Source organism: Tupaia chinensis, unplaced genomic scaffold (assembly GCF_000334495.1).
Source record: "Tupaia chinensis unplaced genomic scaffold, TupChi_1.0 Scaffold000086_1, whole genome shotgun sequence".
In the NCBI taxonomy this organism is placed as follows: domain Eukaryota; kingdom Metazoa; phylum Chordata; class Mammalia; order Scandentia; family Tupaiidae; genus Tupaia; species Tupaia belangeri.
The window spans coordinates 6,526,876-6,539,768 of NW_006159548.1; the positions used below are offsets into that span (position 1 = coordinate 6,526,876).

The window sequence follows — 12,893 nt, forward strand, 5'->3', positions numbered from 1 at the left end:
GGAGAAGGGATTGTAGCATGGCCATCCACCCCGGGGGATGATTTTTTGCTTTCTGTCTCTTTGTCTCTGTTTTTTTTTGGCGAGCACACACACCCTATATCAAAAGCCTCTCCCCCAAAAAGAATTATTTTATTTATTTAATTTCATTTATTTATTTATTTTTTTTCATTTTACCAGAGAGAGAGAGAGAGAGAGAAAGGGAAAGTGAGAAAGCAAACTGCCAGGTCCAGGACTTGAACCATGGTCGGCCATGTGAGAGTCCAGCACCTTAACCACTATGGCACCTGCCAGCCCCTTATTTTCATTTTTTATCTTACCAGAGGATATATGTAGTCACCAGAGAGAGAGCAGCACTCGCCATGGCCATGGCTTCACACTGCCGTCCCTCTCCTCCACCTCTCTTCCTCTCAGGATTTTGTACACACGCATCCAGTGTGTCTCTCAAGCCGTTGGGTCCAGGACTCGGACTGCATGGCCAGCCATGTGGGATCCAGCCGCCCTAACCAACCATCAAGGCCACAGGTTGGCTCCATATGATTATTTTAGAAAAGACTTTCCCAGTCTTGCCCCTAAGGGAGGAAAGGTTGTAAGGATAAAAGAGGCAAAGGAATGCAGGCGTGACCCAGGAAACCTCCCAGAGACAGTTCCTGACGGGGCGCAGCTTCCAGTCACCTGGGCTGGGTAGAGAGCATGGTCCCAGGTCCCAGGTTTCAGGTGTCAGTAGCAGCTTATTGAAACCTCTGTGTCTATCAGGGAGTAGAAGCAAGTGAATCTTAGAAAGTGAGTTTTTGAGAACGTGTTGTGTGGACAGGGCTATGGGCGGCTGGGAAGAGAATATCCCACCTTGGGGTCTGGAGCTTGCACGCTAGGGCACCATCAGCTCTCTTCTGGGTTTCTGCCGTTAATGTCAACTTCCAGTTGTTCTCAGTAACCAAGACTCTGAAAGTGAGCCTCACCTTCGGCAGTGGGGCTCTTTCTGGCTCAGAGGAGTACCTCGGTAGAAGCAGATTTTCAATAGAATTACTTGGAGTGATTCTGAAAAATCTGAAAGTAGATGAAACCATTTTCCTTTCAGTTAATGCATAGGTTCTCCTCTCCCATCAGTTTTCTGGTCAGCAGAAGAAAGGGAGGATGCCACCTCTGCATAAGTGAATACTCTGCTGCCCTGGCACCCGCGTTTCTGTTACACTGTCAGGACCTGCAAAAAGCAACACCTACAGTACCCGAGAGGGGTCTGAAAGGAGTGGTCTGTTATTCAAAGAACAGGCTCCTTTGTTATCGCTATTTGTCATAGAATGATAACACTTCCTTTTACTCTGTAAGAAAGAATGAACGCGCACAGGAGGAAATGACAGCATGCTTTCAGGGTAGGATGGAAGAAATATACGTGTTAGGAGGTGGAGTTAAAAGATGATCCTTTTCTCAATATCTAGGTAGTAAGTCTGATTTTATATATCATCTCTATTTTTTTAAGAAAGGTTTTACAGTTTTTATTGGGTCGTTGGAAAAGTCATGACACATTTTTGCATAGAAAAACACTGAAAAATACAGGAACTGGCAGATGGTGTAATGGTTACATCACTGGACTCTCACATAGTCAACTGCAGTATGAGTCCCAGACCCAGTGGCTTAAAATTTACACTAAGAGGCCAGCAGGTAGCACGGTGGTTGAGGGCACTAGACTCCCACATAGTCACCTATGGTTCGAGTCCCGGGCCTGGCGGCTTGCTTTCTCTCTTTCCTTCTCTCTCTTTCATTCTGTTCCTCTCTGGTCAAATTTTTAAAAATAAATAAACCTAAATAAAATAATTCTTTAAAAAATAAAACAAAACTCATACTGGGCACATGTGCATGAGTGCCCAAGATCCCAAGAGGAGAATGGCGGAGAAGGGATTGAGGTGTGGCCCTCCCTCTGGGTGTTAATTTCTTGCTTTCTGTCTCTCTGTCTCTCCAGTGAGTGCATGCACCCTATAGCAAAAATCTCTCTTAAAAAAAGAAAAACATTGGGAACCAGCAGTTAGTATAATGGCTGTGTCGCTGGACTCCCACGTAGTCGACTGCAGTTCACATCCCAGACCCGGCGGCTTAAAACTCATGCTGGGCGCGTGTGCATGCGTGCCCAAGATCCCGAGAGCAGAATGGAGGAGAAGAGATTGCGGCGTGACCATCCCCCCTGGGGGGTGATTTCTCGCTTTCTGTCTCTATGTCTCTCTCTGTCTGTCTGGTGACCGCATACGCCCTATAGCGAAAAACCTCTCCAAAAAAAAAGAAAAACATTGAAAAATACGTCTTGACTTTTCCAACATTTATTTATTCCGATACTTAGTTGCTTGCTATGTTTTATTCACTTGTTTGTGTTTCTTACATTGGAATTATGTAAACACACTCCTTTGTTTTATAGGTGAACATCATTCCCATAATTGCAAAAGCTGACACCATTGCCAAGAACGAATTGCACAAATTCAAGAGTAAGATCATGAGTGAACTAGTTAGTAATGGCGTCCAGATCTATCAGTTCCCCACAGACGAAGAAACCGTGGCAGAAATCAACGCAACCATGAGTGTAAGTCCTTGGGGAAAATGCAGACGAGCAATTTTCCTGAAAGTCCTGACTGGTGCCCGGGTCTGGGAGCCTGAAGTCCTCAGCTGGAGCCCAGTTCGGCCACTACAGGAGCCCATGTAGCCATCCTGCTCCTCAGTGTCCCCATCCATCGAGTGGGAGAGTTTAGATAAGATGATCTCAAATGTCCTTCCCACTCTTAACCTTTCTGATTTCTTCCTCAAATCTTATGGGGAGGAAGTGCCAGCCCCATACCATCCCCACACAGCTGCTCCACGTGTGGGTGGGACTGTGTCTGTGGGTGGGACTGTGTCGGCCCACCTTAGTTTTGCGGCAGTGACTGGCTCCCGCCTTTCCTCCTTTCCTGATTCGTTAGGTAAACTGGCAGTCGTGGGTACAGTTTCCACATCACAGAGATGAACTAGTCAGGAGAGAGAGGATTAACTGCGGCCGTGGCTTGCAAGGGCCCCTCCCGATGAACCTCCATCCTGCCTGGTCTTTCTCACCACGCCTTTATGTATTTCATGGCCATGGCTCACCTACGAACTACAGTGACCCTCCCTCTTTTCCTCTTGGGATTGCATCGCTTCCATAAAGTCAGTGTTCTTTGCATAAAGATACCCGGTGCTGGCTGTTGGCATTCGGGATAACAGAGGGTCTAGAATTCCTGGAAGAAGCTGGAGAGTAGATTTTCCCTGGGGATTCACCATGGGGGGGTGTTGTGAAAGGAAGGTTGCCAGTAGGGAGACTGAGTAGACTTATTCCAGAGTCTGAATGGAATGGGCCAAAGAGCAGTGAAGTGTTTTGGCCACAAAGAAGTGAGTGTTTTAACTGTCAGAGCCAGCACAGTGGAAGAAACACCAAACTGAGGTATTGAGTTCTCATCAAAAGCGGTTGGTGAGCAACAGATTATGTTTTGACCCCCTAGAAGAGATACTATAGAGGGAATTCTTTTTTTTTTTTTTAAAGAGTTAGTTTTCGGGACTAGCAGTTCAGCAGTTGGCATAATGGCTATGTTGCTGGACATCCATGTAGTCAACCGCAGTTCAAGTCCCGGACCCGGTGGATTAAACTCACACTGGGCGTACATGCCCAAGATCCTGAGAGGAGAAGGGATTGTGGTGTGGCCATTCCCCCCAGGGGATGATTTTTGGCTTTCTGTCTCTCTTTCTGTCGAGCACATGTGCCCTATAGCAAAAACCTCTCCCCCTAAAATAAAATTAAATAAATAAGGAAAGAAGAGAGTTTCCCTATAGAGAGTGTGCACTTGTGAGAGAGACAAAAAGCGAAAAATCAACCCCTGGGAGGATGGCCATGCCGCAATCCCTTCTCCTCTCAGGATTTTGGGCACACATGCACATGCACCTGGTGTGATTCCAACGGTCGGGTCCAGGACATGGTCAACTTGTAAAGGGAATTCTCAAACAATATATATATGTATATTTTGGGTTTTTTTTGGAGAAGTTTTTCACTATAGGGCGCGTACGCTCGCCAGACAGACAGAGAGAGACATAGAGACAGAAAGCGAGAAATCACCCCTCAGGGGGGATGGTCACACCGCAATCCCTTCTCCTCCATTCTCCTCTCGGGATCTTGGGCACACACGTACGCACAGCCACCCGGCGTGAGTTTTAAGCCACTGGGTCCAGGACGTGAACCGCGGTCAACTACGTGGGAGTCCAGCGACATAGCCATTACACTAACTGCTGGTTCCCTCAAACAATATTGAATTGGATAATATATATAAGAGTTCTTTCAGCTCTAAGACTCTCTGGTTATGGGTTTCAAGAGCTTCTTACTAATAGCACTAGACATTTTTGAAGCTTCTACAGCATCTGTGTGTGCCAGGCACTGTTCAAGAGTTTATATCTCATTCTTCTTCTTTTTTTTTTTAAAAAAAAAAAAAATTATTTATTTGGGGCCAGTGGGTGGCACAGTGGTTTGGGCGCTGAACTCCCACATGACCGATGATAATTCGAGTCCCAGACCTGGTGGCTTACTTTCTCTCGCTGTCTCTCTGGTGGCAGCTTTAATAGCATATTAAATAATGACAATAATAATAATAAGTAAATAAAATTTAAATAATTATTATTTAACTTTATTATTGTTTAAATTTGTTACAGAGTACATACACTCACCAGAGAGAGACCAGGAGAGAGAGAAAAAGTGAGAGAATGGGACTTGAACCGTGTTTGGCCATATGGGAGCCCAACACCGTAACCAATATGCCACCTGATGGCCCCTACTTTTAATTCTTATAGCACTCCTGTGGAGAGGTACTATTCTCATTCCTACTTCATATGTGAGGAAACTGTGGCTTAGCACCTAAGATTGCATCGCTGTGGATCGTGGAGGCAGGACATGAACCCAGGCAGTTTGGCTCTTGGGCTGACCTGTCAGCCTTTTACACCCACTGCCACCCAGGCAGAGTAGTGTGTTTTATAGCATGGTCAAAAAGCTCTGGCAGAGGTGACACATGTGTATTCTGCAGCTTGACATGTTGTTTCAGGACGTAGCATGAAGTAGCATGAATGACTGCTATCTAAATTTTCCTGGTATCCCACCCCCTCCTTTTAAATAATGTTGTGTGTTCATGAAACTAAATTTGTACTTCACTTCTTTGACCCAAAAAAAAAAAAACAAAAAAACTTACTTTGCTCTTTCTCTCTTTTATCAGATTAAGAGAACTAAAGATCTTTGGCGTTCCAAATTAATCCTGCTCTTTCTCCAGAAATTTTCTTTTAGGCTCTTCACTGCAGTTTTTGCTGATGAAATCCTTTATGATGTGTGGAAATCTGAAGAAAACAGATTCCATTCAAGTTTACTTTTGTTGCAGTAAAGTGGAGATGAGGTTTTCTTGGTCATTGCCCCAAAATGTTGACCAGAAAGGGCCTGCTGTTCCTCAGCTTGGGGAACGCATGTCAGTTTCAGGCTTGAATTTGACAGAGATCAGGCTTCTTTCCTTCCTACCGAGGGTGAGAGGAGCTACAGAAACATCTTAAGCATCAGATAAAATGCCACTCGGGCACCTCCAGTCAAGGATTATGTCAGGCTCCCTAGGGGAGAGGATTTGGCTTAAAAAAAAAAAAAAAAACCCTTTTCTAACTTATCGGTAGTTAAAGAACACTGGATCAAGAACTCCTGAATAATCCCTCTTAGAGCAGCTACGTAACATCATCTTATTTTTATAAGTTAACAGAAAAAAGGGAAGGAAATGGTATGACTCCTCCCACCAAAGTAGCCATGGCTACCAAATAAACCAGTGTGAAAGAGCTGCTGTCTCAGACACAGTCTCTGCTTGAGATCAATCTAAGTGCGAGGCGCGAGTCAGTAATTTCGGCTAAAGTGTGTTTCCACTTCACATGTGTGCAGTCATCAGCTGCGTAAGCAGTGCTGTTCAGTAGAAATATGCTTTGCAGTAGAAAGATAACATGAGCCACACCAGTCATTAAAAATTGTTGAGCTAGGGACCAGCAGTTAGCGTAACAGCTATGTCGCTGAACTCCCATGTAGTCGACTGTGGTTCGCGTCCCGGACCTGGTGGCTTAAAACTCACGCTGGGCGCGTGTGCGTGTGTGCCCAGGATCCCGAGAGGAGAATGGAGGAGAAGGGATTACGGCGTGGCCTTCTCGCCAGGGGGTGATTTCTCGCTTTCTATCTCTCTCTCTCCTCTCTCTGTCTGTCTGGCAAGCGCAACCACCCCAGAGAAGAAGCCTCCCCAAAAAAAAAAAAAAATTGTTGAGCTACATTTAAAAAGGTAAAAAGAAGCATGAAATTAACTTCAGAATTTAACCCAAAGAAACATGAAGTTACTTTAAAAAACTTACCTAACCCAGTATATCTAAAATACATTTCAGCATGTAATTAATATAAACATTGTTCATGGGAAAATGTAGTGGTAGGTCTTTTAATTTAATGTGTATTTCACAGCGACAACATATCTTAATCCCAACTTTAAATTTCCATCAGAAATATTTGATCTGTATTTATATTTCATAAAATAAATATAGATTCACATAACCAAGTTATTTCTCTCCTTTTTTTGTTTTTGAAGAGAGACTTTTGCTAGGGGGCATGTGTGCTCACCAGAGAGACCACAGAGACAGACACAGAAAGTGAGAAATTACCACCCCCCACCCCCCCCCCCTTTCTTTTTTTCCTTTTTTTTTTTTTTTTTTTTTGGAGAGGTTTTTTGCTATAGGCCGAGTGTGGTCTTACCAGAAGACAGAGAGAGACAGAAAGCGAGAAATCACTCCCCAGGGAGGATGGCCACGCCGCAATCCCTTCTCCTCCATTCTTCTCTCAGGATCTTGGGCACATATGTGCCCTGTGTGAGTTTAAACCACCAGGTCCAGGACTTGAACCATGGTCTGTTACATGGGAGTCCAGCGACATGGTCGTTATGCCAACTGCTGGTCTTGCAATTTATTGGTCCTCCAATTTATTTCTAACATTCTAACCAAAAGATAGTTTTCCTTTTTATTTTATTTATTTATTTATTTATTTTTAAAGAGATTTTTGCTATAGGGCACTTGAGCTCACAGACAGAGACAGAGAGCAAGAAATCACCCACCGGGGTGGGGGTGGCCATGCCATAATCCATTCTCCTCTTGGGATTTTGGGCATGCATGCACACATACCCGGCATGAGTTTTAAGCTACTTGGCCTGGGACTTGAACCATGGTTAACTACGTGGGAGTCCAGTGACATAACCATTAAGCCATCTGCTGGTTCCAAGATACTTTTTTTCCTTTAATATTTGTGCATACCTTGATACAACTGGCTTGCTTTCTTAGATGATTCCATTCAAATTTGAAGCAAGTGAAACGCAGTGCTACCAGAACAATGAAGTTGTAGTTAATGGAAAGACATTTTATACTGCTTCCATTGAAAATTCAAATGTAAAGTAACTGAAGTATGTGAATTTTAAATGTAGTTCTGGGATCAGCAAGTGGCATGGTCATTAAGATGCTGGATTCCCACGTGGCCGACCATGGTTCGAGGGCTGGACCCTTGCTTTCTCACTATCACTCTCCCTCTCTCTCTCTCAATCTGTTCCTCTCTGGTCAGAGGGAAGAATAATAATAAATAAAGTTAAATATTTTTTTTAAATATAGTTCTTTGGTTCTATAAGCCCTATTTCAGGTGCTCAGTTCTTTGGTTCTGTAAGCCCTATTTCAGGTGCTCAGTTCTTTGGTTCTGTAAGCCCTATTTCAGGTGCTCAATCTCATATGTAGGCAGCATCTACTTTATTGGATAGCATAGGTCCAAAGTTTACTAAATACTTGCAAAACTCCTCTACTTCCCTTTGAACGTATCTTACAGAATATTAAAGGGGGGGGCATGGCAGGTGGCATGGTGGTTAAAGTGCTGGACTCCCACATGAATGACCATGGTTCGAATCCCAGACCTGGCAGCTTGCTTTTTCACTCTCCTTTGCTCTCTCTCTCTCTGGTCAAATTAGAAAGCAATATAATAATAAATAAATTTTTAAAAAAGCAGAGAATCTTGAGTACAGTTGTGGGAGCGGGGTATGATTCATAGAGCACACCATAAAACTATAGAATCTCTTTCCTGTTCTGCTTCTCTTACCTTTTTCTTGCAGAGAGAGAGAGAGAGAGAGAGAGAGAGAGAGAGAGAAAGAGTACAGGAGCTGGTAGAGAAAGTCTTCGTCAGATCTGTGGAAGCTAATGCTCTCTATCTCTTTGTTGCTTACCAGGTTCATCTCCCATTTGCAGTGGTTGGCAGCACCGAAGAGGTGAAGATCGGCAACAAGATGGCAAAGGCCAGGCAATACCCCTGGGGCGTGGTGCAGGGTACGTGCATATCTTGGCACAAGGGCTCTTCCTATTTAGTCCCTGTGGTGAATGGGAATGGCCACATTTCTTGCCTGCTACTCTTGTTTAGGGAGGTCCTTGATAGTGGGCAGGATGTAAGCAGTGGTGCAGTTTACACCTGGTCATGGAGGTGAAGAAGGAGCAGTAATCAGGTAGGTAGACAATAGAGAGAAATGGGCGCCGAACCCTAGTGACAATGAGGCAGCCCTAAAGGATGTCGGGCTATGTAGGAAACTCAGTGTAATCTCCAGGTAGAAAAGAGTTCTCTAAGACTTTGGACCAGTTTCTTCAGCTAAATATAAGAAAGCAGTAAAAAGTTCATTATATACAAGTTACTTGTTTTTCTACCGTCTCTAGAAAAGTGGCCTTTTTAAAGTTTTGCTATAGGGCATGTGTGCTTGCTGGAGAGAGAATGAGAGAGAAAATTCAGCTCTCAGAGGAGATGGTCACACCATAATCCTTTCTCCAGTCTCCCCTTGGGATTTTGGGAATGCATACATACATGTCCACATGATTTTCAAGCTGCTGGGTCCAGGACTTTAACTGTGCAGTTGGCCATATGGGATCCAGCCACCTTACCTTCTTTTTTTTTCTTTTTTTTTTGAGGGGTGGGGGGTTGCTATAGGGCACATGCATTCACCAGAAAGACAGAGACAGACAGAAAGTGAGAAATCACCTCTGGGGGGATGGCCACGCCACAGTCCCTTCTCCTCCATTCTCCTCTTGAGATCTTAGAGGACACACGCGCACATGCGCCCAACATGAGTTTAAGCCACTGGGTCTGGGACTCGAACCATGGTGAACTACATGGGAGCCCAGCGACATAGCCAGCCGCTGGTCCTAGCCACCTTAACTTCTATGCCCCCCACTGGCCCTGAAAAATTGTCTTCTAATTAAATATTATTTCTGTAAATATCTGACAATTATGAGATTAATCGACCTACGTTTGGCACTGGGAAAATTACACCGTTTTGAATCTTTTTTTTTTTTATAGAGGTTTTTGCTATAGGGCACGGGTGCTCACCAGACAGAGAGAGAGACAGAGACAGAGAGACAGAAAGTGAAAAATCACCCCCCCAGGGGGGATGGCTGTGCCGCAATCCCTTCTCCTCCGTTCTCCTCTCGGGATCTTGGGCACGCACGCACACGCGCCCGGCGTGAGTTTTAAGCCACCGGGTCCGGGATGCGAACCACGGTCGACTATGTGGGAGTCCAGCGACATAGCCATTATGCTAACTGCTGGTCCACATTATTCTGAATCTTACCAACTTCTCTACAATAAGAAAGTGCATTTCTTCACAGGCTGGTTGATGAGGCTAAGTGAGGTGGCATATACAAACGGCCCCACACAGACCCTGCAGCGTGAGTGTTAGAAATCGGCCTGGCTTCAGAGCCAGATGCCACAGTGGTTGACTCTAGACTCTGCTAACTCTCTTTGGAAGGTCAGCTTGCTTATCAAAGCCAGGCTTCCCCATCTGCAAAGCAAGAGTCCCAAAGCCCATATGGTAGGTTACTATGAAAGGTAAAGACGGTCTCTGCTGAGCTCCACCAGTGCCCTGCACTGAGCAGGCACTCAGTAGTCGGCATCTCGTCAGAAATCCTGAATGAAAGGTGAATTGGTAGAGAATCTTCAGAGAATCCAGGCGGGATGGTAACATCTTGGAAGTATCACTTCAGATTTTTTTATCTCTCTCTTTTTATTTTATTTATCATTATTATTACTATTTCAGATTTGCTATAAGGCACACACACTTACCAGAGAGAGAGAGAGAAAGCAAACCGCCAGGTCTAGGACTTGAACCACAGTTAGCCATGTGGGAGTCCAGCATCTTAAGTGTAGGAATCTGTCTAGCACCTTAACTACCACGCTGCCTGCTGGCACCAGTCCATTTCTTTTTTCCCCGTCTCTTGCAGTTGAAAATGAAAACCATTGTGATTTTGTGAAACTGCGGGAGATGCTGATCCGCGTGAACATGGAGGACTTGCGAGAACAGACTCACACCCGCCACTATGAACTGTATCGGCGCTGTAAGCTTGAGGAGATGGGGTTCAAGGACACTGACCCTGACAGCAAGCCTTTCAGGTATGTGGCCCCTGGAGCCATCCGGGGTCTCCCAGACAGTGGCGAGGCGGGCATGTCTGCACCTTGCAGAAATAGGGGCTGGATGAAGGTGCCACGGTGAAGGGATCCGGTAGGAAAAGGAGGCACGCCTTGCCAGATACTGCAACAACCTCTTTGCAATATCTCAGCTAATCAATGTAGTTATACTGCTGTTATCATCCACACTTAACAGGTGAGGAAACAAAGGCAATGAAAGTGCAAATAAGCTGCCCGGTGTCCTATAATTGTAGTGACAGGGGTGAGTTTTAAGCCTGCACGGGGGTACTGCACCCAGGCTGTTCGCTGTTAACGTGTACAGAGGTGTGGAGCTCGGCCTGTGCGTCCAGAGCTTTCTTCATTTTTGCCAAACAGGTTTAACTTTCCAAGTCTCTTACTTTTTCAGGTGCTCTTACTAGCCTTCAGTGGTTCAGTACAGTCCAGCTTATCAGTGGGAAAGGGGAGAGCTTTTGAAGACCTTCCCCAGTGCGGGGGAAAGGGCTGACAGGGCTGTGCACTGCCCAGTGAGTGGAGGATTCCCTGGTCCGTGTTTGCCACCTCCTGGTGGAGGGGAGGATTTTCCAGACTCAGTGCAAGCTGTTTCTTTCTTTCTTTTTAGAAGTATATTTATTGGGAACCAGCAGTTAGCGTAATGGCTATGTCGCTGGACTCCCACGTAGACGACCGCGGTTCGTGTCCCGGACCCGGTGGCTTAAAAAACTCATGCCGGGCGCGTGTGCGTGCGTGCCCAAGATCCCGAGAGGAGAATGGAGGAGAAGGGATTGCGGCGTGACCATCCCCCCTGGGGGGTGATTTCTCGCTTTCTATTTCTCTGTCTCTCTCTGTCTGTCTGGCGAGCACACACACCCTATAGCAAAAATCTCTCCAAAAAAAAAAAAAAAGAAGTATATTTATTTATTTCTTCCATGAGTGAGAAAGACAGCATCCGCAGCAGGGTCTCACACGGCAGTCCACCCGCAGTCAGCCCCAGATCTTAGGCATCTGCATGCCCAGCGTACTCAGGGAGGTGTCTGGATGCAACCCCAGGCCCTTCACATGGAGGCGGCCTCCAGGATATCTCATCTTATGGCTGCCCCACCCTTTCTCAGTGGGGGTTAGAATGAAGTGGTGTGAGGTGTGTCTATGCTCCATGCCTCTGCCCTCGGGTGAGGGTGGGGGGCACCGGTTCCCTCTTCTGTGGTTAGACCTGTAACCTACTCCCCTGTCGAGGAGCCAGTTGACCACGGAGCCTGAGGCAGATTCTGTTCCTCTTGGTCTGAGCCACCAGTGCTATGGAAATAAATTTCCTCTCTTGGAATTGCTTAGAGATAGTTTATAGCATCTGAGCTGGGCCCCGGTACAGGGCTGTTGGGGCATTCCGTGAGCATGTGCAGCTCTCCTAGAAGCACATGGGGAACCCCACGTCTGGCTCTGGTAGCCACGGCTGCATCACTTCCTGCCCTGTGCGCTGCGACACTGACCATCTTCAATTGTAGGTCGCTTTCTGAGGCCTGAGATGCCTCCTTGTGCACACAGGTTAAGCTAATTGAACCCTGAAACACACTGAACAGAAAACAATCCCTACAAAATCAAACCTCCTCCATGGTTATTAAGCCTGAAGAAAATAGTTTATGTGTGGGGGAGGCTGCCTCTAGTATTTCAGAGTGTTTATTTTCATTCTTAGAGATGGAACAAAAGGGCCTCCCATAACATTGAATTCGTGTGCCTCTGTCCTTCATTCAAATCCAGAAAGTGGATTTGAAGAGCGCTGGGCTGACTCAGTGATCTGGGTTCAAGTCTTGGCCATGCTACAACTCAATCCCTTACTCACCTGGGCCTGAGCTTGCATCTATAGGATGAGGAGCTGGACTCGATAAGGAGCCAGTCAGATCTAGTAAAGAGACTTTTTCATAACACACCAGATAGAAAGTATTTTAGGTTCTTCAGGCCATACAGTCTGTCCATCTGTCCCTGTCCTTCCAAAGCAGTCAGAGACCTTAATGTAAACAAGTGGGTGTGGTGTGTTCCAATAAAACTTTATTTATAGTATTGCAGGCGAGGTCCAGCCTTGGCTCCTAGGCTGTAACTGGCCAGCAGCTAGACTAGATGATAAGGTGGAGCCTGTACTCTGACTGCAGACACTGGAATCTAGGCAACTGGTTTACGTGTGTTGGAGGGCGTTTACCGCTCAGTGTGAAAAATTGTTCTCCACAGCTATGTTCCATTCACTCTGGAATCTGTAGAATTTGAAGTCTGTAATGCTATTCTTAGCTGTCTACTACCACAGAAGGGACAAGTGGCCTCGATCTGCCTGCTGGGCCACAGAAGATGTGCCCTTCTACCATCTTCACTGGGGCTCCTTAAGCTCCTGGGAGCCCAGGGTGGTGAGGATTTCCTG

At 45.9% G+C, this 12,893-nt stretch overlaps 1 protein-coding gene across 2 annotated transcripts in view; it reads left to right on the top strand.

Annotated features, from left to right (window-relative positions):
• The window catches only part of SEPTIN11 (septin 11), a 125,517-nt gene that overhangs the window by 99,823 nt on the left and 12,801 nt on the right, over positions 1 to 12,893 (top strand). For both annotated transcript variants that reach the window (XM_006142967.3, XM_006142966.3), the window contains exons 5-7: positions 2,402 to 2,563; positions 8,280 to 8,376; positions 10,312 to 10,480. In XM_006142967.3, coding sequence (XP_006143029.1) covers positions 2,402 to 2,563; positions 8,280 to 8,376; positions 10,312 to 10,480 — 428 coding nt within the window. The remainder of the gene's footprint in view (positions 1 to 2,401; positions 2,564 to 8,279; positions 8,377 to 10,311; positions 10,481 to 12,893) is intronic.